General features: G+C 57.6%; 1 protein-coding gene across 12 annotated transcripts in view; it reads right to left on the reverse strand.

The window, feature by feature from the left end:
- Cacna2d2 (calcium channel, voltage-dependent, alpha 2/delta subunit 2) overlaps positions 1–24765 on the reverse strand; it is a 119981-nt gene that overhangs the window by 89547 nt on the left and 5669 nt on the right. For all 12 annotated transcript variants that reach the window (XM_013507591.1, XM_013507588.1, XM_005410284.2 and 9 more), the window contains exon 2: positions 11830–11911. In XM_013507591.1, coding sequence (XP_013363045.1) covers positions 11830–11910 — 81 coding nt within the window. In that variant the 5' untranslated portion in view covers position 11911. The remainder of the gene's footprint in view (positions 1–11829; positions 11912–24765) is intronic.

The raw sequence follows: 24765 nt of genomic DNA on the forward strand, positions 1-24765 counted from the left end.
GCAGGAAGGCGCCCCACAACATCCACGTGGCCATGAACTCACTGCTGTGGCAACAAGGACTGTTTTTGTTATTATTTGTCTGTTTTTCAGAGAGGGTCTAGTTATGTAGTCCTGGCCTGCCTCGAACTTGCAGCAATCCTCCTGCCTCAGCCTCCCAAGTGCTAAGATGACAGGTATGCTCCACCATGCTACCACTGTTTCAACCTGTGCCAGGGTCAGGCTGTCCATGTCGCCTGGCCCCACAGGCAGCCCTGCCTGGGAAGGGACCAGGAAGGGGGCGGCTGTGCAGGAAGTGGGGCTGAGCAGGCTGCAAATGTTTTCTTTGCCAACTCTCGTACCCTTCCTGGAACCCTGAATTCTGTGCAACCTCCAGGAAATTCGCAAACCTGTGATCCCTCAATCTGAGCCGCCTGCGATCCAAGGGGCAGGATGAGAGATGAGTGTGAAGGGGCAACTCAGTCCCAGAGGCACCACCAGTGCGTGGCCTGCGCTGGTGGGCTGCACAAGCCAAGATGACAGGGCTCCCGTGCAGTTTGGAAGAATCCCAGAATCACAGCGAGGTGCTCACACCAAACCTGCTAGGTGGACTCGGCTCCCCCAGCCAGGCAGGGCCCTTCACTGCCCAGGCCTCGCCTAGGGCCGTGCACTTGCAGTCCACCATATCCTTCTGAAGACCACAGCTCTTTCAGGGCCAGGATGTGGGCTGCCCTCAGTAGTCACCCTCTACATCACATGTTCACTAGGCACTTACTTCAGGAGGGGTCCAAAGTCGCAGGCATTCTGGGGTCCAGGAGGGGGCAGGCCACCCAGCCCCATGGTTGGACATGACCTTTCCCAGCTCTGTGAGGTGTTTCTAAGGAGGCCCTGTGGGTGAGTGTGGGCATACGTCCTGCCCCGCAGACAGTCTGAGATGGGGGCAAAGCCCCAATTGATGGCCCCATCTGGGGAGGGGACCCAGTCCCTACCGTCACAAATCTGTGGCCTGAGGGGCAAACTGCGCAAGCCTCCTGGCCCTGTTCTGAGGGCAGAAGCTGCCACACCCTCTTGGATGCAAAACAGTGAGTTTCCAGGGCCGTTCTCCTGCCTTCCCTGCAGAAGGCTCCAGACCTCACTGCCTCATTCCCCTGAGTGGCTCCTCCACCACTTATCGGTGGAGACAATTTACATAATGCACCGCGTGTGAGAGCAATAATGGCTGGGGAAGCAGGGTGCCCGTTAGTGGCTCCTCTAGTGGCTCCTCAGGAGGGAAAATACCTGCTCCCACACCGAGTCCTTCCCTTACTGAGCTGTGCTGGGAGGCTGCTGGGAAGCAGGGCCTTTAAGTGCTCCACTGCTGCCAAGAAGAACCTAGAAAGGCTATGCCAGGCCTGGGCCTGGGCCTGGAGCAGTCGCAGGACAGCTCTGCACGCAGGAGGAGATTTTCAGAACACCCAAGTTTGGGTCACAAATCCATCCAGCTATGCTCCTGAGTCCACACCACTGGCCTGGGCCCTGCGTCCTGATCCTTCTGGGAGGAGGAGGCCACTGCAGCAGGCAGGAAGCTCTGACCGGGAGGCTGGGAGCCATGGAGCCAGGCTGCAGCTGCCCGGGAGGCGGTCACATTCAAACACAAAGGCAGGAATGGCAGGGGAGAATACATAAAAATTACTGGCATGGTAATTGCCTTTTATATAAAATGTTCTTTTTAAAAGTTCTCCCCAGTGTGAAAGTCCCTCTTTAAAAAGAATAAATTCACTGCACACCAATTTATTTCACGCCTATAGATGGAGCATAATGAAGGCTCCTGCATCAACACCTGATCAAGAGGCGAGCGGCTTCCACTCGACCCAGCTTCTGGGCCTCCCTGCAAGAAGCTGCAATGCAGCAGCAGGGCCGAAGGGCTTGGAGGGGCAGCGTGAGGGGCCAGCAGGCTGCCTGCTAGGAGTCAGCGTGGGGCTCAGACTCTAGGACCCAGGGACAGGCTCCGCAGACCCCATCCGTGCCTTGGGAGCTGGGCTTGAACAGAGGGTACAGAGGGACAAGCACAATCACAGTGCTCCATGCTGGTGGGAAGTGGGGGACCCTCACTGTCAAAGAACATAGAGGGGAGGCATTAGCAGGTTTCTAGGGGATCAGGCACCCCACCCCCAGGCCTGCCTGCAGGGCACAGGGGACAAGTGGCTGGTGACAGGCATTTGGGGTTGTAAGTTGGAGTGGGTTTCCTCCGCATAGAGAACTCCTGGTGGAGACTCCAGCTCTTCAGAAGGTAACTGGTGGAGCCCAGGCCAGGGCAGGACAGGCTGCCAGAGCCTACTTGAGAAGACCGTGGATGCTCCCTGCACTAGGAGGCCCAGAGCCTGGAAATAAGGCCCCAGGGCCCCTGTATCAGTCGCAATTCCACCTCTGTGAAATGGGCGAAAGGTCCTGGGTGGCTTCGCCCTCTGCAGTGGGGTTGCTTGATCCAGCCCCTACCTCAGGATGCGGACACACGACCCACCGACATCCTGCCTATACAAGGCAGCTGATCCGTGCTGGGTGGTAACTCGGGCACAGGGAAACCCTGTGTGCATGAATGTGTGCTTCACACCCATAACTGCGACTTCTCGGCTTCGCTAATGAATCGGTGAAGTAGTTCTCACCTGCTGGGTGATGCAGAGCTCCCAGCACCCGCCTTCCCCGGTCCCACCCCACCCTACCCACGCCTGCGTTCGCCTCCACAGATGGCACACACCGGTCCACACTCACACACACGCCAAGGCCACCAACACACAGGGCACACGTACAGCCATGGCTACTCCCTCTGTGGACCTCACAGCACGGGTTCACGTGCTCTCACTACATGCACGTGCACGTGTGCTGCTATCGCCCACCTCTCACAGGCCGTCGGCACAGAGCGTCAGCCCAGGGCCAATGCACACAAACAGCAGCAGGGCAGGAACTACGTCTCTCAGTGAGTCATGGGGCCAAGAACGGCCAGGGCTAGCTGCCTCGCAGGCTGGCTGCCCATGTCTGAGTGGACTCTTGGAAGGCCTGGACCCACCCCTGCCCTCTGGCCACGGCCTCCATATGCTGAGATCACCAGACTGGGTCTGCCAGAGGTTCCTGGCAGGCTGCGTGTACCCAAAGGGTGCAAAAGCTGCCAGGAGTGAGGAGCCTCAGACACCACTGGCCTCGGCATTAATCTGAGGAGCTTCCAGAAGAAGAGCGGTGGTCTGGGTTTAAAGCTAGGTAGAGGTCTGCAGAAGGTGGGAGTGAGTGAGGGGAGGAGTAAGTAGATTTGGAAGAATAATTCTAGCTGGTTATAGCACTGCACAACTGTAATTCCAGCACACTAGGAGGCTGAGACAGGAGGATTGCAAGTTTGATCCCAGCCTGAGCAACTTAATGAGATTCTGTCTCAAATTGAAAAATAAAGAAAGGGCTGAAGCTGTAGCTCAGTACTAGCACACTGGGTTGAATTCCCAGTGTCGATAAAAGGACTGAGGAAGGAGAGGAGAAGTCTAGTAATGGTAGGGGGTGGGAGGACAGGGGGGCACTCGGGAGACTCCGAGGTCTAACGAGGACTCCCTTCTACTCCTGCCCAGAGCTACACACCTGGCCAAACCTTCCAGTCCCTCTGAGAGCGGCTCAGCCTCCCCCGCCCCAGCCTCAGCCCGGCACCCAGACAGCACCTATGCGGCCAGCTCTTCTCCAGGGCTCCTCCCGGCCCATGTCCTGCTTCCTCACAAACAACAGTCGAAGGACCATTACCGTGGAGCTGAGCCCTGCCAACCCCAGTGCACGCCTACTTCTTCCAGGACATCTAGCACCAAGGCCCAACCCTGATACACCGGTCTGGGTTTCCCCTGTGGGGCCAGACGGTGCCCTGGGTCTTGTGGGACAGTCAGAGCCCCAGTCGCCCCACTCTCAGCCCCTTGCCTAGCCATCCAGGCACCAGCTAGGCACTAGCCCGTGTCAGCCTTGCAGGCACCTGTTTGCATCTATGTGCGCTGGTCCTGCTTCCCCGCCTGGACTTCACACCCTCCTGTGCCGAAGGGGATACTGAGGCCAGGCACTCAGGCCCAGGGAGTCAGGCATTTGACAAGGATGGGACAGAGAGGCCTGCTCAGGATCCACCCCTGCCTCAGTCTCTCCCGTCTGCACAGAGCAGACCAGCCCCTTTGCCAGCTGCCAGGCCTCACTGCTGAGGGAGAGGTATAGAGGACAGAGTTCGTGGCCGTGTAACTTTCTCCAGACATGAAATCTCCGCTCACAGGAGAGGGCAGCTGTACTCAAGAGGAGGTGGAGGGAGGCCACACGGAGCCTCCATTTCCTGCCTGGTCTTGGTAAGTGCTGCCCATGCTGCCCCTGAGGCTGGCTGTGGTTTGTCAAAACCAATTACTTCTCTGCCTCAGCCAAGTGCTTGAGGCTCCATGAATCTGAGGCAAGTGTCCCTGTGGCTGCTACTGATCCAGCAATGGATGGGGGTGGGGGACGGGGTGGAATGCGGATCGGGTCAACCGTTCCTCCAGGCCCATCATGGAAACCCACGGGGCCCTCCATCCCCAGCCCCCATCTCCCACCCTGGATCGTCTAGACCAGCCCCTGGCTGAAGACACTGCCACCCTATCACGCTTCAGAGACAGATGTGAGGCGGGGGAGGGGAGCAGACCCAGGTCAGCTCAAGCTGCAAGGGCTGGGTCCCCCGGGAGCTGAACCTTGCTGTCCCGCTACAACGCCAGCTTCTCTGGGGACCCAGAGGAGAGCCGCGTGGTCACTAGAACACTTCCTGTGTGTGCAGGAAAGGGCGGGGTCTTATTTTAGGAAAGTAGGGTAGACAGACCTCCCAGATTCCCAAGACACAATCATTCAAGAGGGACGTGTCTGCAGCGAAGGCCAGGGCTCCCCAGTAGCCTCTGCTGGTGCTGTCTGCCTGGGCAGGTTCTGGTCACAGCCTCTGAGACTCTTCAAATGAGGGACCCCAGTCACAGACCCCTTAGAGATCCCTGAGACTGCAACCCTCAAGAACTCCTGAACCTCAGTCCTGGCTTCGGCCATGCCACCTTCTGACCCCCCACCTCTCCTATCCTGGGGCCAACGCCTGGGGACAGCCCCGAGCTCGGCACCTCACACCCTCCCAGCCCACTGCCAGCCAAGCTCCCGTCCTCCCCTCACAGGCTGTGACAGACAAGCTGCTACCTTGTGGCCGACTGACAAAGCAATTCGGGGCCTTCTGGGGTGCTGGGCCCTTCCCTTCACCCCAGCTGCCTCCTCTTCTTGGGGGCCTTGCATGGGATCCCCTGGATTTCTGGCCAATGAAGCCGCTGCCCTTCCCTGGCTCACGGGCCCCATTTCTTCACGCCTGGCCCCAGCTTAGCAATGAGATGTCTTCTTCCAATGAGATGTCATGGTTGCCTGGAAAGAGAGAACCCATTCCCAAACTCCTAGGCTGAGCCACGCAGAAAGGTCACCCTGGGCACCCCAACTTTCTGAAACCATGACCAAACCCCAGAGGGCAGGCTGTCGGTACTGGGCGTCACAAAGGCCCCCCACACTTGTGGGGCCCCGCAGACTTTTCTTGTTCCTGCCCTCCTGAGAGCCTCACACTGCCCCCGAGGACAGCACTGCTTAGATCCCCATTTCACAGGTGAGGGAGCAGAGGCCCAGAGAGGCAGAGCACATGCTCTACGTCCCACGAGTGCAAAAGCCCCGCCCTGCTGTTCGCACCCACGTCACTCTTCCACCCCACCACCATTCAGCCGCTGCCCACGCACAGGCCCGAGGCCCACCTCCAGATCTGCCTCACCTGCAGCACCACGGCATGTCCTATCCTCAGGAGTCACAGCTTGCTGGGAACTGACCTTGGGTGTGCCTTCCCAATGACCTCTTGGCCCAAGCTGGAAACCGGAGGTCCCTCTCCCTATGCCTGTGCCATCAGCTGATCTCACCCAAGAAGTCCACCCCCAGACTCATCCCTTCCACACCCACTGACTCCACAGAGACCCGGACGGGACCCGCACGGTGCCTCCTTGCTGAGGTTGTCCAGAGACCCAGGCGTCCTAGCAGGCTTCCTGCCCCGCCTTCCCTGCACGGCTCCAGGAGCAAAGGTTGACTGCCTCCTCATATCCACAGCCCCTCTGGGTCTTCCTGTGTCTGATCTTTCTTGCTGCAGACATTCTGACAAGATCCCCTCATAGGCCCAGGCAGCAGGAAGAGGGGATACCGGGGGGACAGGGGCTGAGAAAAACACCGTTCCCCAGCCCAACCTCAGCAGCCCTAAAGAGGAGCCACTAGGGTGTGGGACCCTTCAGTTGGCTCGTATCAAGGAAAAGATGGTCACCCTGAGCCAGGGGCTTAGGTCAGTGTCCTGGGGCATCCCCACCTCCCTGCATGCCTCTGGGTTTGGCGGATAGGTAGAGAAGGGTAGGGAGGCCTAAGTCCAATCTGCCTCAGAGAAGAGTTCCTGCCCTGGATGAAAGAGCTTTAGAAAAATCCCTCAAAAGTAAACACTGCCCTCTTAGCCACAGCGGAGAATGCATTTTGGGTGGGTTGCGGGTGGGGCCGCAGGAGGGTAACAGCCACTTTCACACAGCTCTGTCTCCCTACACAGGAGAGAGCATTCCGGACCTCACACTGGGAGAGGCTGCCGGAGAGGTCACTCGGTCACTCGCAGGGCAGGACCCTGAGAGGAAAGAGGTGGAAAGCGGCTGGGCTGGGGAAGAGGAGGGGTCCAGGCAGGGCTCGGCCAGGCTCCTATGCACCCGCCGCTCTGTAACTAATTATGCTTGAGCAGGGGCCTCATCACGTTTCAGACGCCCTCCCTGGATCCCTCCCCCAGCCCCATGCATCCCCGCTGGGTGCTGAGCAAGAGGACCATATGGAGGGAATAATAAGACAATTAACTTTCCATTAAAGAATAATATATGTGGGTTTTTAGGGAGGCAAGTGACAGCAATCCCTACCCAGCGGCACACTTCACACCCGACCCCCCCACAACCCGATGCACCCCACATCCTGATCATCTGTGCCAGGAGGGAGGAGGGCACCACTGAGCCTGCCCAGGAGGAGGCTGCATGGAGCGCAGGGCTGTGCCAGGAGCAAGTGCAGGCGCCCCAGGATTACAGTCCTGAGGCTGGGAGACCCTGGGGTGGGGAGGGGAGAGGCCCGGGTGGGCTGCCTCATCCCCAGCCCCAGCAGACTCTCAGTTCATCAGCAGGAGCAGCCTGTGCCAGCCCTGCATGGGTGGGGCCTGCCTGGCCAAGCAGCTGCTGTTTGCCTTTCAGGGGCGCATAAAATCACAGCACTTTGATGGAAAAATCAACTGAGGGGCTTGGGATCACAACCTCTGCGCTCCCCTGCCTCATGCCCCGGGACTGCTTCTGTTCCCCAGCGCCTTCCCCCGCCCCAGCATCCTTGCTCCTTTTCCACCCTAGTGTCTCTGTGTTTCTGAGGTTCCCGGCACCCATGTACTATTAACCCTCACCTAGGATGCTCGAATGCCAGGAGAGCACACTCCCCAGGTAGGCACGAGACCACAGCCTCAGCCAGCACCTGGAGACCATGTATGAGTGTGCAGAGGTGCTGGGTGGGGAAGAGGGGTGGAGGGGGCTGTCTCAAAGACACCAGCACAGCGGCTCTGTCCTGCCACCTTGAGCCCCGCAGGAAAAGGGCCCTGGACATGGCTGATCTCCAGCCTACGGTGGGAGCCAGCTCCAGATGGGGCACTCTGCAAGTATTAATTATACATTCCTGGAAGCACTAACAGATGGGCGGAGGGATGGTCAGGGGAAGACAAGTCAGGGGAGTGCTATGGCACCTCCCTGGCTCAGAAATGTCACTCCTGGTGTGCCCCTGTGCAGGGTGGAGGCCATGGGCACAACGGGCTTAAAACACCACAGATGCCCATAGAGGCGCAGCAGGAGGAAGGGGAGAAGACTTGGGGCTGGGGACCGCGGAGTCCTGGGCTCCAGCGGTGGGGATTACTCAGCAGTCCAAGGGAGGTGCTTCCCAGGGGCGGCTCCTCTGCCTCGACACCTCTGCCCCACGGCCCGCACTCAAGGCTGGCCTGGCAGGCTCCAGGATGGGTGGAAAGGGCAGTCTGGTTTCCACACCTGTGTGACAGTGCTACAGGAATAACCAGTAGCTTGCTGCTGGGCTAAGGCTGCCATGGGGCACAGGCACAAGGCAGCATGCCATTTCTGCCCTGACTGGCAGGTGGAGTACCGCGGTTGACGTGACGGAAGGGCTCCTGTGGGCCCAGACTTGCCCTGAACCTTTCCAGAGGGTACCCTGTGGCTCTCAGATATGGCCATCCCAGCTCCCTTTCCCAGGCCAGCTCCGGCTAGGCAGCCTCCCCTCACTCCCACCATAGCGGGGTCTTCTCCGCTCCAAGGAAGGTGTCCTCCCAGGTCAGAAACCCATCCCAGGGCTGGTAAACCTGGTGAACCAAGTACTTCTTCCTCATGCCTGATGATCCCTCCTTGCTTTGCTTTCCCAAGGGTCCTCCAGTTGTTCCCCTTGTACCCCAGGCCCTTGGTAGGAGGGGCAGGTCCCTGGCTGTACTCATCAGAGTGACCTGGGCTTCAGAGGGGAGACATGCCATCGCCACATCATCCTCATGCACCCCCAGGACCCTGATGAATTATTTGTCCTGATCAGCCTCATTATGGAAATGAGCTCAGAGCCTAAGCATATGCAGTCCGCTCTCCCCTCAGGATGGGGACAATATGGTGCTGGTGCGGGAGGGTGGAGAAGGGGCTCAGGCCTGGGGGCTTGGAGAGAGAGACCGCTCAGGGTCCACATTTTTGCGGCCTAGTGAGGGTAAGAGAGGCGGGTAGGGCTGAAGTACCCGGGAGGGAGTGGCTCCCGCGGATCTGGGTGAAGTTTGAGGGCAGCAGCATGTGAGTACCAGGACTCACGCTTTTTCAGGTGGAAAAAGGTGACGAGGTCCCCCGGGCAGACCCTGGGCCCCACCACGGCATGCCAGGCTTCCAACCTGTAAATGGGCCACAGGCTGACCCCAGTGGTGCCCGGTAGGTTGCGGTAAGGTCAGGAGAAGGAAAATGCCAAGGCAAGGAAAATGCTCCCAAATGCCACCGTCCGCAGTTTCTGCTCTCCTGCAGCTGCCAGCCCTCAAAGCTCCCAGCCACTGGGGGCGGGGCAGCCGCTGGGACTGGGGCAGGCAGGGAGAGCAGCCGTGGAGGGGCTGTGACACCACGACCATCCCAGCTGCAGGTGCTCGGGGACAGCTCAGCATCAGCGCAGGGCGGCCTGTGGGGCAGGAGCTCTGGCGGAGACCAAGGCTGTCAGCCCTGGCAGTGCCGGGTCCCTGGCAGCACTGGCAGCTCAGTCAGTGCTCTGCTCCAAGCATCCTCCTGACCTGGAAACATGGGTGCGGCCCACGGGAGAGCGGCCCCCTGCCGCTCCCTCCTGCTCCCCCAGGTCTGCCCTCTCCCTGCAGAACTCTACACTAACCCCACTGCCGCCTCTCCTATGCACCCCTCTAGAGTGCCCTGGGCCTAGAAGTAGCCCCGGAGCCCTTAGCAGGAAGTAAGGCTGAGGAAGCAGGTGCGGAAAACTGGAGCAGGACGGAGCTGCTGGAGAGCTGGCAGCCTTGGGCAGCGGTGGGGCTGCCAGGAGGAGCGGGCGCCTGGTCAGCACTTCCCTGCCCGCCACACCAGGCACAGCCCTGCTCCTGCCCAGCTCCGTTCACCCTCCCAACGGGGGAAACGCGGCCAGAGGAGGGGCAGCACCCAGCAGCAGGAGTCAGGAGCCCGGGCCCAAGCCCCAGGGATTCTGCCACAAGCCGGCTGTGTGACAGCTCTGTCACTGTGGGGCAGTGAGGCTGAGGGAAGACACGGGGATAAATGGCCTGAAATCACTCAGGTCCCACCTGAAAGGAAGGGAGCACGTCCTAGGGGTGAAAATGATTAACAAGAGAAATTCAAATCCACTGCATTTTCCCATCAGACTCACCAGCCATGCTATGGGTCAAAAAGGAGGATCAGAGGAAGTCATGGTCTTGCCTGGTGGAACAAGACAGGTCCACTGAACACGGACTCCACCTTGGTCCTTACCACCCAGGGAACTGACAGACCCAAGTCCAGGCATAAAGTGTGCATGTCGCTTTCTCACAGGCGAATGTTCAGGGTCTGAGTTACTCCCAAGCATAAAACAAACAACGTCCCAGAGCTGAGGATTCAAGGCACGGAAGAGTCTTAACTGCTATATCCGATGTCTGCGTACAAAACAGTGTCTCTGGAAAGGCGGACACCGTTCGTTTCAGGAGCTGCCGTTCCTTCATGAACCTATGCGCTGTACTTGGCAGTGCCCACTTAAGAGCCTGGTTAGTGCTGAGCGCCATTCCTGAGCCTGAATTGACTCCTGTTCTGGAACAGTATTTCCTACCGTGCTTTCTCTGGAGGCTGCTAGCTTCCAAGCACAGCTGAGTCACTGAGAGTTCACAGAAGGAGTGGGATGCAACTACAGCAATTCGAGCCCAGCAACCAGGAAAGGGAGGTTCAGAGACCCTGGACCATGGCAGGAAGGCCAGCAAGCAGGGGGTGGTTCAGCCCTCCAGACCTAGACGTGTTACCCACTCATCAGTCACCTCCAACGAGCTCCATTTGTTCCGGGGTCCTACAACCACAAGCAACGTGAACACACTGCCACCCCCACACTGCGGGCACCTAGAAGCTAAGTATGGGGAAAGACCGATGATGACTCCCACGGCCCCCGCCCCCTCCGAAGTTACGTCTGCTGACCCCAGCCCTGACCAAGAGGGAGGACAGAAACACAGAAATCACGGAACCCAGGGCCTGGACTCTCAACAGAATCCCCACAGTATCTCATCGTTTCTGTTGTTCCAGCCAACTATCAGCAGGGGACCCCCACTAACCCCTACTCAGTCCTGGCCAAGACCTCCAGGCCCATACTCCAGCTAAGAGATCCCCAGGAGCCCCACCCCCGGCGCTCCAAGAGCGCCGATCTCTGAGCCTCCGCATTTCCACGAGGAGCAACAGTTCAGGAGCCTGTGGCCTGACAGGGACACATTTCACAGCCTTCTGGGGGTGACGGATAGCTCGCTCTTCACAGCACTATTTCAAACATTAACATAATCTCCCAGGATGAATGTGCTTGCCGGCGTCTCATCAATCACCCCGCCTGCACCCTGCTCCCTCTTCCCAAGGCAGAATGCAGCTTGCCACCCCGCACAGCCCACGAGCACTGGCTCCCAGGCTTGTACCCCAGGCTTGCTTGGCCTGGCCATCCTGTCACTTTGGGGTTAGTCCCTTGGGCTTTCCCACACCCTGCAGCCACTGGCCTCTTCCTAGGGCTCCCACCTCAGGTGCCACCTCAAACACAGAGCGCACCCGGAGGGGAACCTGGAGAGCACCAACTCCCTCCCAGTGGCAGGGGTCATCAGTGCCAGAGGGTCACAGCTCCAACAGCTCCCTTGAAAAGCACAGACCTGCCGGGCGTGGTGGCGCATGCCTGTAATCCCAGCACTCGGGAGGCTGAGGCAGGAGGATGGCTGAGAGTTCGAGACCAGCCTGGGCTACAAAGTGAGCTCCAGGCCAGCCTGAACTGCGTAGCAAGACCCTGTCTCAAAAAGCCAGAAAGAAAGAAAGAGAGAAAGAGAGAAAGAGAGAAAGAGAGAAAGAGAGAAAGAGAGAAAGAGAGAAAGAGAGAAAGAGAGAAAGAGAGAAAGAGAGAAAGAAAGAAAGAAAGAAAGAAAGAAAGAAAGAAAGAAAGAAAGAAAAAGAAAAAGAAAGAAAAGCACAGCCCAAGACCTCAACAAGGCCGGCTCTTCACCACTGCCCACCCACTTGGAAGAGGGTCCCTGGGGGAAAGCAGATACGCTAGGCTTACCTCACGGAGCTGCTGAACACCGCCGAAGATCCGCATCACACCGTCGATCTCCTGCTCTAGGCGCCGGGCCCAGTGCTGCATCCTGTGTGCGACAGGACAGAAATGTCAGGTCCACTTGAAGCTGGGACAATCCAGCCCCTGCCACCCAGGGGGACCAGGGCCGCCGTTCGCTCAACCCAATTTTCACTAAAAGGAGAAACAGAAGCAAGAAAGCAGAGTGTGCCCGTGGCTGTCCTTTGAAGTCCAGCCCGGGGGCCTGGCCTCTCCTCACGTACTGTCGGCCAGCCAGGGAGAAGAGAGGAAGGAGCGTACTGTGAATGTGCTGAGGAAGTTCGGCAGCTCCAAGAAGCCTGCAGGAGGCTACATTTCACTGTGGAGAGCCAGACCTTGATGTAGCGGCTCTGAACACGGGAATTTCTAGACCCCGGGAAGGAGGCAGGATGCAGCCAGGTGGGGCCTAGGCAAGGGGAGGGAACACCGCTGTCATCACCACCCTATTGTGTAAGTCTGGACAGGTCCCTGCCCCTCTGGACCTCATCTGAGCAGTAGGCATGGAGAGCTCCTGGCTCACAAAGCCCTCTGCTTGCCAGTATCCTGGTAGATGGGTGCTTATCTGAGGTCCACTGCTAGATGCCCAGTGTAAACCCAGCCACCAGTCCAGTGCAGTCAATCCTGCCCCTTTCTGGGGGCTTAACAAGCCTCAAAAATGCTTCACCTGAGTCACAAGTCTGAGCAGGTCGCCCTGGTACCACCCCAGGGTCATTTTAATCCCATCTGTTGCTCAGCTTCCTTTTCTAGAATGAGAGGCCTATTCAGGGCCACCTCTTAGAGTGTCACAAGAACACACGAGGAGAGGCATTCCAAGGGCACTGTTCAGGGATCTTTGTGAGTGGACAGGTTGGGCAGGTAGCCACACGGCCCCGCACTCTCCATTCCACACCCTGGAAAAGGGAAGGTGTCTGGGGAGAGGCCGCCACTGGGCGCAAACCTGTGACCGCCCCTTCAGATAATGCCAGACGCTCTCTGTTGCGAACACGTCTCCCTCCCCTCATGTGCCTGGAAAGGTACCTCAACTTCCCCTTCCTCCCACACAATCCCATTCTGCAGGCCAAAGCCTCTCCAGGGAGGGCCCGCAGGAGAACCTCAGAGAGACCGAAATGTGCCAGGGGTCAAGCACAGGGCACAGGGCACAGCAGGGACAGGGTGATACAGGGACAGGCATCTGGCCCCAGCACCCCTCCTGGGCCTGCCATCTTCCCTAGGGTCTCTCGGGACCAGGACTGTCTTCTCGCTCCCGGGTCAGACGCGCACAAGCATCCACCCTGGCCCCCTGCCCCACATCCCTCCTCCTGCCGGTGGCTGGGGGGCTGGGCACATGTCATTGTGTGTGCCTGGGTCGGTTGGCATGGGAACTCGGAGCAGGAGGCAGGAGGATCGCTAATTGCAATTTGCCAAGCTGAATGTCAGGACCATGATGGGTAGAAAATCAGCGTCAAAAAATAGAGGTGTTAGGTTTGACTTGTTGCTCCCTGAGCCACAGCCCGGTGCCCACCTCCACTCCCCACCGCAGGGGAGGCTAACCTTGAGTCCGGGGGAAGCCAGGCTGCAGGCTAGGGAGAAAGGGCAACCAGGCTTCCACTGCCAACCTGGGGAGGCGAGGCGTAGTCAGAGAACAGAGAGCCGCCTTAGCTGGCCGCTGTCCCCCAGGCGCGGATGTCTTGGCCCCGGCTGTGGGTGGACAGTGTGACAGGTGGCTCTTTTGTAATCCTGAAACAGCAGAGCTCTGGTGGAGGATACTGGGATGGACGGCCACACAGTCCTGCGTCCAGCCGGGCAGGTGGCAGACAAACGAGCAAGGTCAAGGGTCTGATCTCCACAGGGAACCATTCACTCTGCCGGCCCCTGCCCCTGCCCTCAGCCATTCACCAGTCCAGAGGACAGAAAGTTAATCACAATCCTCGCTAGGCTGAAATGCACAAGGCTGTCCGTTGTGTACAAAGCACAGCGCCAGAACACTGCGTGTTCTTTTACGTCAGCTCTCACAAAGATAGCAACCATCACCATCCCAACTTACAGGGGAGGAAACTGAGGCACAGAGGTTTTAACGGACCTGCCCAAGGTCGCCTGACCAGGAAAAGATAGACAGGATTTGTCTCAGAGGTGTGCCAGGGTCACAAGGCTGACACACAAGGGCTGACCCGGGTACTCCTTCCCAACTTGGCATTTAGCGCTGCCACCTTGGGGGTATAAAGCTCATCATGGTGGGAACATTTACACCTCCAAAATCAGTAAATGCTAAAAATCACAGGTTTTCTCCCTGGAGAGCAGACTGGCAACGTTTACCAGAATACCAGTTCTACTCCAGGCCGTGAACTCTTCTATATGCCTATAGGTCTCCATTCCTGGGATTTCACAGATAGGTACAAGGAAATTAATAGGGAGAACGGACATAGATGCCAAGTTTTTATTTTGTACAGACAACACATTATTAATATAATCACCATCACTTCATGTAAAAAGGCTGCTTCAACACTAAAACAATTTTCAGGAGAACCAACTCTGAGGATCAAGTCAAGTTCTTCCTCTAGACATACATTGTCTCTGTCTGTGTCTCTGTGTCTCTCTCTGTCTCTCTGTCTCTGTCTCTCTCTCTCTCTCTCTCTCTCTCACACACACACACACACACACACACACACACACAGTCTCTGCCCTCTCAACAAGGCTGAGTCACTCTGGACTCTGCTGTGGGATGTAATGACCGGCTCAATGTGACACATGCATTATCCCAGGCTCTAAGGGTGGCTCTGGCCCTAAGTCTGGCACCCTGGGACTGAGGCAGCCCCCAGGCCCTGGCACACTGCCCATCAGCACAATGCCAGGGAAAACAAGTTACTCTGATTCTTTGCCTAAATCAAACCCAACTAGGAAGGCAATATGTGTATCTCAGAGTTAAAAGGAACACGACCGAGAATTGGAAAATTGATTTCATTGCCACAGAAATATGATTTTGCGGGTTCCAGGGTTTGGCCAGTGTCCCAGGGCTGGCTCTAGCAAGCGACACATGGGCACTGAGGGAGCCAGGGGGTGACTACATCTCCACCGTGTTCCTGACTTGAGACTGCAGAAGGCACCTAGCAGGCTAAGGCCAACCTAGTCAGGCATAAGCAGGCTCACTCCCGCAGAAAGGCCCGGGGCTCTGAGGGAGAGCTATGCATCAGGAGTCCCGGCCCCACTGAGCCAAAGCCAAACTGACCAAATCCCGCTCAGGCTCCTACTGAGTTGGGCCCAAGTTCCTGGCTGTGGCAATGCCTCCTAGCCAGACAGTGCTGCCCACGGCTCACTCCGCAGGGCCGTCTACCTGCTCGCTCCCCACAGCCTTGTGACTTTCCAGCTCTTTGCTGAGATGACACTGCTTATCTCTAGGTGCTTTTAAGTGCCAAATTAGCAAGACAGTGAGGGGAGAGTGTCTGGCCCGAGACTGCACTTCCCGATCCACGTGCACTGGTGCACCCAGACAAGGCCTCCAACGTGCCCAAACTGAGGGTGGGGAAGGCACAGCAGCCCTCCTCACAGACGGGAGCCTGGAGCCGGCAAGGGTGGGGCAGGTCCTGCACTTAGAGGAAAGCCAGACCCACCTCCCTGGCTCCCTCAGGCCCAGAAGCACACCCTTCCAGGACAGTGTAGCCTGCGGGAACCTCTGGGGAGAGGCCACCTCCGCCAGCTGTGCGATCTCCGAACCTCAGCCTTCCCATGGGTCAGCAGGGTTAATGGTGACTGCCTAAATAGCTGTAAGGGGCAGACACTCGAGCACACTGGACGAGTGTGCAGCCGCTGTGCGGGTGGCGGGGTGGACACCGAGGGTGGGATGGTGGGTGACGCAGGAGGTAGATGCTAGGACAGGACCTGGCCGGGACAGGCAAGCGGGCAAGTTGCTGAGGTGGAGGACCCTAGTGACAGAACCACCGAGACCCCAGCTCCAAGGCAGGCAGAGCCTTCGTGAAACTGCGGAGCACTCAGGTGGGGGCAGCCAGCTTCAAGTGCTCACGGGAGGGGGTGGGCAAGGGGGAGACGGGCGAGGAGAGGATGGAGGGGAGAGAGAGACAGACCATGTGCGGATGCAGCAGCACAGATTAAACTGTTGCCAGTTGTTAATTTTATATGTGAAGTCGATGATCAGAATGTGATTTAATTGTATAGTATAATCCAGGCTTTTGGAATAAATTATGCAGAAAACTCATCTATAATTAAACAAATCGAAAAACCAGAGACAGGTAACACTGCAGGTTTGCCCTCAGAGGGCACGGATGGGTGTGGGCGGCTGGACCCAGTAGAGGGGCGAGGGGGCAGGGGAAAGGCACCTGCTCAGAGCAGGCAGGGGCAGGTCTAGCAGAGGCCGGGCCTGGCAGGGCCCCAGACCCCAGGCTTGGCCTCGGCAGGCCATTCTCACCACACATGGAGGCATTTTTTGCTATTAAAGCTCTGCTGCCTCCGCTAGGCAGCCTGTCTGGATATATCCTGTTCCGCAGGGGCCTACAACCCTCCCCTGAGCGTAACAGGACAGCCGCTGTGCGGGTGGCGGGGCGGACACTGAGGGTGGGATGGTGGGTGAAGCAGGAGGTGAATGCTGGGACAGGACCTGGCCGGGACAGGCGAGGGGGGTAAGGGGGCAGGCACAGCCGAAGCCCCTGCTGCCAAGGGCATGGTGAACCAAGCTCGGCAACGGCGGGAGCCCCAGGTCTCCTGCTTCTCTCGTGACAGGCTGGCCAATTATTTTCCTGCTCTGGGAGAGGAACGATTTAAAATAAAGTGCTATTTAATTATTCTGATTATATTTCAGCTGGCCTGCTACCTCCTACCTCGGCGCCTTTGCAGTCTTCTGAAAGGGGAAGAAAGAAAGGGCAGGAAGCAGTGGGGCAGGAGTGACAGACAGACCAAAGAGCCTCGAGAGCGGGGTCAGGCTGACCCAGCCCGGGAAAGACAGTGGGTGGGGGGCACAGGGCCCACTACCCCCTGCCGCCTGGAAAGGGCGTGCTGCCCCTGGACAGCCACTCGAATTCAGAGAGCAGCTGCGGCCAGCACTGGCTGCAAGTGGCAGAAGGCTCAAGGGTGCCCTCCGAGTCATGACACCCCCAGGGCCACTTCCTTGGGGATCTTCCCTGACCGCCTGGGCAGGTGTGCCTCTGACTCCGAACGCCCAGGTCCAGATGTGGCTCTTCCAAGCCCTTGGACCACCCGTGTGCTCTCGGGCTTCTGTTCTCCCATGTGGAAAATGGAGATAAAGCTCACAAGCCTGCCCACCGGCCAGGACCCAAAGAGGAGGCAAGGGGAAGCCCTGCCCATGTAAAGGATGCTAGCGAGCACAGCTGCTCCTCCTGCACACAGAGGTGCTCTCCCCACCATCCGTCTCCCTCTCCACACTGGGCCTCCAGGAGGGTGTGGCCCCCTGCACCGCCTCTGAGACCCCCATGCAGGGGAGACCCGGTGTGCCGCCTGGTCCTGGGACTTCGGGGCCTCCTCTCTCTGGAGCATTTTCCTGCTTATGCACTCGTTAGAGGAGACCCAGGTCTCAGCATCCCTCAGGACTAGGTGCCGAGGGTGGGTCTCCCATTCAATCCAATCTGATCACAGCCTCCAAGGACGACAGGGCTGGCAGAGGACGACACCAAGCCGAAGTCACCCACTCCCCAGAGGCAAAGTGAGCTAAGCCACAGAGGCGATGAGGTCAGCCCTAGCCTTCCACTGCCAATCCCTGGAGGGGAACAGGCCAGAGTGACAAGGAAGCACGCTTGCTCAGCTGACCGAGGGGAGCACAAGGCTTCCCGGCTAGCCACCAGCCTACTCACTAGCAGGTAAACTGAGGCACAGGGCCCAAAGGGGACTAGCTATCTTCAAAACATCTGTGTTTTGGCTAAGGGCCCTCCAGAGCCAGAACACGGAGCGGCTTGGAGACCCCACTCCCTCGCAAAGCAACCCCCATTCCATGCACACGGGCAGAGGCACCCCAGCTGTCACACGGGTCTGGAGGAGCCGGCAGAGGCTACTGCTGCTGAAGCTTGAATTAGCCCAAATCCACCAGCCTCAGCTACGTGTGTCTGGGGACCCTGCCCAAATACGGCTCCTTAATGAGGTTATTAATTACGGGGCTGTCCCTTCCCTTTCTTTGCTGAGAAAGAACTTTTCCTTTTTTCGTTTTTTTATTAATTTTTTTGCATTTTTCCTTTAATTGGTGCGTGACTGGGAGGCAGCAAGCTTGCGCCGCCACCCTCCCCCCAGTCAGACGGTCACCAGCTTTAATTAGGGCACAGGGTCCGGCCCGGTGTCTGCTCTAACACCCTGCTGGAGGAGGGGCGGAGACAGGGAAGGAGCAAGGCCCAGCCAAGGAGCAGCACTCCTCCGGGCTGAGAGGCATCAACTGGCCAAGGGGAACAGCCGTGTCCGGGGTCACCCCGCAGAGGACCGCAGCACCACCATCAGCACAGGAGCGGGGCGCAGGCGAGACCAGCAGGCAGTGTGGACTGCACAGACGGGACAGGTGAGCCTTGGCCAAAACTGTGAAGCTGAGAAAGGGGCAAGAGATTTCCCTGCAGTGGTTAGGAGGATGACCCTCATGGTTGACCCTAACTTCTGCGTCTGCCACGTTTTGCCATGTGACCTTGGCAACACCCATTCTGCCACCCTGGACTTCAGGTGAGTCATCTATCAAGTGGACAAAGCAATACAGGATGGCCACTGTCACAACCACTCCGCTTCTGAGCAGCAGCTTCGCAGGGCCGCCCTTCCCCCTCCCCCAGCCCAGCCTGGGGTTTTCCAGCAGCAGGAGGCCCCTCCGGTGGGCTGCTCCAGATTCCAAGGGAGCAAATCTGCCCCTCAGCCCCTGTGGTACCGAGGGAGCGGCTGGGGAAGGCCCATGGTGCACTGGGGCAGGCAGGAGGCGACGGCAGGGAAGGACACGCTGCAGCGCAGAGGTGGGGATGGGGGCACTGGGGCCCCAGATCCTGGGTAGAGCAGGGGCAGAGCAGCGGGGGCGGGGAGGGGAATGGCCCAGGGCCAGCTCTCCCTCAGCCCCTGCCAGGTACCAGCCTTGCCCTGTGGCCCACACCCTGCTCTCTGCTGTGGCCTCTTCAGGTTTCAGATCTCTGGAAACACTGTTGCAAAGGGTCTGCCCGGGGCTCCCTGCCGTGGGCTCCCTGCTAGGGGCTCCCTGCTAGGGGCCTGCAGAGCCTGCACTGCGCTCTCCTCATTACTCTCCACGGCAGTCACAGCATCCCTCTCCGTCCTCAAAGGGAAACTGAGGAGCAGAGCAAGTGAGTGAAGCACTGAGGCTGCGCGTTTCCTGAACGCCAACCCGGCTGGTGCAGACATCAGGACACCAGTCTTTTTGTTGCTTTCGTTGTTTTGTTTTGTTGAGAGGATCTCACTATGTAGCCCAGGCTGGTCTCCTACTTGCAGGAATGCTCCTGCCTCAGCCTCCCAAGTGCCAGGATTCCAGGTGTACATCATTATGCCCAGAAGGATGCCAGTCCTGAATCCCAGCTGCTGGGGTGGCAAGACCACATGGGTTATTCCGCCAGGCCTCTGAATGTCCACACTCCAGATCCCGACCTCCCCCTGGGTCCACCCTCCACCACTTACCTCCCGCCTGCTGAAGGCCACTCGCTCTGCTCAAGTCAAAAGCCTCAGGGGACTGAAAACCCCCTCCCCACCCCCATCTAACCTCTCCACAAATCCTCCTGCCTCCACATTCACAGGGTGCCCAGCACCTACCACGTTCCTGGCCACCACCTGGCCTGGGCAGCCACTGTCTCTAATGGATCAGCAACTGCCAGCTCCCTGGCCACCAGCTTCTGCCCTGGCATCCCACTTCCATGTCCACCTCCACACACAGCTAGGGTGCCCTTTTGGAATGGCGTGTCTCCTAGCAACACCAAGCTCTAGCTCCCTGGCACTGAAGGAAAAGCCAAAGTCCACCCATGGATGTACCCCCAGTCCCCACTGGCCTCCTCAGTGTGGCCTGCACACCCCGTCACATGGGCTGCTCCCTCTGTCCAGGGCAGGTTCTCCTCAGCAGCCCTCCAGCCCCCTTACCTCCTTCAGGTCTCTAAACACACCATCAGCTCAGTGAAGCCCACCTTGCTCTCCATTTAGAATTGCACCCCACAGAAGAAACTAATCTCCAAGCCCTTCCTGGGGCTATTGTTTTAGTTACATTCCCTTTTTCCTTTGGTGTCATCTCTGCCTTGGGCTGCGAGCCCAGAAGGAGAAGGATCCTCCCTACCAGCTTGGAAGAACAGGCTCTTTGCTGAGTGAATACACCTTCCCAGAGCCCAGTGACCTCCTAGACACACTGCCCCTGCCTGTGTGGCCAGCCCCAGGAATAAGCAGGTAGCAGTGGCAGCCCTTGCAGGGGCTGGAAGTACGAAGGCTTCCCCAGTGCTGCCCCGGGAAGCCCTCCCTTCCCCTGGCTAGTCTCCGTATGAATTATTAAGGCTCGTTTATGACGCGCCTGCCCCGGCTGTGGCTTCCCTGCATAATTCATGGCTCTCCCAGAAGGGCCACGTACTGGCACCGCCACTTCTTCCAGGAAGCAAGATGAAAGGGCAGAGAAGGAGTGGTCTAGACCTGGGCTGCCCTCCACTGTATCTCTGTCACCCTGTCCCCAGTGTAGGCCACCCAGAGCCTCCACCCACCCCTCTGCCCATGGTGCTTTCTCCTGAACACTTAAGATACTGGTTCCTGCGGCCACATTCCATAGCTTCTGAGCAAGCCCACCCACTCCTGTCTATGCCTCAACTTCCCATCTGGGGTGACGAGGTTGGGCCACACAGCTGGTTTTTAAACTGTACTGGCAGCAGGATCATCTAAGTGTACCCTCAGGACCCAGTTTGGTTCTGTGTTTTGATTCCGTGAGAAGGTCCTGATACACCGAGACAAGTGGCACAAGTGTTAGCGCACAAGGTGGTGGGAGAACCCTTTCCTGAGATCTGAGATAGAGCCAGCACCTCCCTGGTGGCCAAGGCTCACCTGGCTCTGCAGAGCCAGCACTCAAGTGCCGCTGTGGGTTTCCCAGTGGTCTTGAGCTGGGACTTGGCAATAAGCAAAAGGAGCTCACAGACCAGCCGAAGCCAGAGGGCAAAGCAGAAAATCCAGGCCAGGGCTACTGGGATAAGTGTTTGCCATCTGCTCCCCAGGCCTGGAGCCACCCCACCACCACAACTGACACAGACTGTGGGCATTTTTTTAACTTAAGATTTTGTAATAATCAATATAAACCAATAACGGGGCTGGGGATTTAGTTCAGTGGCACAGCGCCTGCCTGGTAAGCGCGAGGTCATGAGTTCAATTCCCAGTACTGGAAAACAAACAAACAAACAAACAAAAACCAAAAAAAAAAAAAAAAATTGGGAGAGCTAACATAAACCAACAACGATTTGGCTACAAATTTTAACTTTCAAACAAACCTGCTGACAACTATAGATTGTGTTATGTAGGACATGTTTTTAAAATCACCAAAACTCAAGGACTATGTAAAACTGCAGAAGTAAAAATGAATTTGAATTGTGATTACGTCCTATTTTTATTACGATTTAATTCTTTAATATCCTTGGGATATTATTTTTTTCTTTAACAAACAGTAGTGATCCTGCATGCTACTGATAGAAAACTAAGAGCTCTTGTATACAATTCTTTAAAAATGAATTTCACTTTTATTGACTGTACCATCTTATTCTAAAAAATACAAAGAAGCCAGGCAATAAATTTAACTACCTACAGCAGGCCCAGCTTCATCTAAACCAAGGATTTGCTAGGCTTCCCAGCTCTCCTTTCAGAAAACCCTTCTCCAGATTAATTTATCAGAGCACCACGAAGCAGGTCCAGCAGGAATGTGAGCGGGTCATCCGGTACGTTTGCTGTTACTCTAGACCGTGGGCATCGTGAGGTCTGCGCCACCTCACTGACCCGGCACATTCCCCAGCGTCAGGCACAGCAGGAATTTCACAAACGAGTAAGCTGAGGTTCTGCGAGATCAGCTCTCAGGAGGTGGCCACGCGGCCACGGGCCCTGCACGCCCAGCTAGGTGCTGTGCCCAGGAACCCACCTGCCAGCCAGTCTCAGGGGGTTGAAACACCTGTGGAGGGCAGCAGGTAAGTCAAGGGGGAACCCAGGAGCTGCAGCCGCTTGTTCCTGGCCTACACAGTAGCTGAAGCCTGACTAGAGGTGTCAGGACAGACGCCGTACACATTTCGCTAACCACTCTGGTCAGACTCTGTGATCCCCACCTCCCCTCCTGCACCTCCTCCCCAACTCCAGCATGAGTCAAACCCTCACTGATCCACAAATAGCTGTCCTCCGTGCATATCCTCAACATGGCTTCCTGCCTCAAGGAGGACAGAGACCCCCTGAGGGTCCTCAGCTCTGCCTCAGGGAAGAGGCCTCTGTGGAAGCCCGAAGGGCCCAGCTACCAAGGAGAAGCCAAGCTCAGACTTCAGAACCAACCCACCAAGGCCAGCTTGTTCTCTGACCTTGTCCTTCACTTACCTGGCCAAGTCACCTCCGCCAGGAAGCCGTCCTGAACCCACCCCAGGCCCGCCTCAAAGCACAGTCCTTGCTACATTTTCCCCAAATCCCACTTTAGGGTGGGACCATCACCAAGTCTCCTGCAGGTTAGCTTTGAGCTTGGCAAAGAAGAGTCTCCTGAAAATACCTGGGGAGAGATTTCCCCGAACACCCCCATCCGAGCTCCTCAGGGCTCCTGCCCAGACCACCTCCCCTAGCAGCAGGTAGGAGGCTGGAAGGCAGCGCTGGGAAAGAGCTCCGATTTCAGCAGGCGCTTGGGCCCCACACGAAGGAAAGGATGTGTGTCGCGTGTTCTGTGTGCTTTCCAGTGAAATCACACAATCCCCGTAGGCAGGTGCCACCCAAATCATGCCCGCTTCACAGATAAGAACCCCTAAGGCTTGGGGAAGTGCAGTGACTTGCCCAAGATCTCACAGTCAGCCTGAGCTGAACCAGACTTCAACCTAGTGGCATCTGGCTCCTGAGCCCTGACCTGGTCCCCCAGGCCACAGGCCTGGACTCTAGTCCAGGGTGGACTCCAGTGGCCCAATTTAGAAAACAAGATGCAGGTAACGACTCCCCCTCATTTATGCCTTTTCCCAACTTTGGGAAGGGAGCTGACCCAACCCTACAGAGACCCCACGGCCTCCTTAAGCAGCGGGGAGCCTGCCCACGCCCCTCATACCCTCCACAGGGAGCCTGGGCCAGGAAGGAGAAGAAGGCCACTTCCTCTGAGATTTGCCTCAGTGGTGCCTGCTTCTCAGACTGAGCCCAACAGGGCTGCTGTGAACGGAATGGCTGACCCTCTCTGGCACGAGGACTGTTATATGGGTGAAGCGGGGCGTCTTTATCAACGCAAATCCCCTCTGCAGGATGGAGGGCAGCACACCTGTAGCCAGGAAGGGGCTTCAAGCGCCATCTCAGTGGTCCTATCTCCTTCTGGCATCCCCAGGGCGAGGCCGGGCAGAGGGGAGCCACTCCGCCTGGTGAGCATGTGCTGTCCTCAGGGTGGCTGAACCAACAGGGCTCCTTACTGAAGACACAGTTTGCAGGTGTTTCCGGCGTTCTTCAGGTCACGCCTAGCTCACTTACTCGCTCATCACCCATCTGGACAGTTCCTGAATGTCCACTGTGGACACGGGGCAGGGCTTCAGTGGGGAGACGCAGGCCTGCCCTCGGGAGCTTGGAATTCAAGCAGAGCAGGCAGACATCTGATCCTGACCCTGATCAGGGCTGATGAGTGCAGAGAACAGAAGCCCAGCAAGCCTTGGGGGCCGAGCAGCCTGACCTGGCTAGGAGCCGGCCGCTGCTACACCAAGGCCAGCAGAAGTGTAGCTCTCAAGACACGGGGAGCGTGCTGTGCGCTGGATGGCAAAGGTGGTGAGCGCCCAGGGCACGGGCGGGGTTGGTAAATGGGGGGCGGGGTCACAGAGCAGTACTGTGTGCTCAGGTCCCTGCACACAGCCGAGCAGGCGCAGCTCCGCCCAGCCTCCCCGGAGACACACAGACAGCTAGGACACCTCACCAGGCCAGCACCTGGCTGTCACCTCAAACCCGATGGTGCCCAGACCTGCTGTTTCCCCAGCCTCCTCAGCTGGCCACAGTTTGTCTCTCTAGATGTTCACACCAAACCAACTGGCATGTCTCACCACCACCACAGCCACTGCCACGTGGCCACCACGGTCGTTTTCCTCTTCGGACTCCCACTCAGCGAGAGCCAGAAACACACTGAGTGGCTCTGTGACCTTTCCTCCCACTGGCCCCTTCCCTCTACTCTAATCTCATCACCAGCTCAGGGCCTTGATGGCACTCTTCTTCCGGGACCCACACGGCTCCTCTGGGCTTTGCTCAAGGTCTCTGTTCTTTGTTTTGTTTTGTTTTCTTGTTTTTTTCTGGTACCGGGAATCGAACTCATGACCTGGCACTTGCCAGGCAGGTGCTGTGCCGCTGAGCTAAATCCCCAGCCCTCCTCTCCTTCTGGGCTTTGCTCAAGGTCTCTGGTCTTTTTTTTTGTTTTGTTTTGTTTTCTCATTTTTTTTTCTGGTACTGGGAATCGAACTCATGACCTTGTGCTTGCCAGGCAGGTGCTATGCCGCTGAGCTAAATCCCCAGCCCTTCTCTCCTTCTGGGCTTTGCTCAAGGTCTCTGGTCTTTGTTTTGCTTTGTTTTGTTTTCTCATTTTTTTTCTGGTACTGGGAATCGAACTCATGACCTTGCACTTGCCAGGCAGGTGTTGTGCCACTGAGCTAAATCCCCAGCCCAAGGTCTCTTTTCTTGTGACTTTCACTCTGACACTACTCACCCAGGTAGAATGCAACCTACCTCCCATTTTTCCGGCCCTTTCTCCCCAGCACCACACAGCATGGCCTCTGCGTGATCCCC

Source organism: Chinchilla lanigera, unplaced genomic scaffold (assembly GCF_000276665.1).
Source record: "Chinchilla lanigera isolate Chin_1 unplaced genomic scaffold, ChiLan1.0 scaffold00131, whole genome shotgun sequence".
NCBI lineage: Eukaryota > Metazoa > Chordata > Mammalia > Rodentia > Chinchillidae > Chinchilla > Chinchilla lanigera.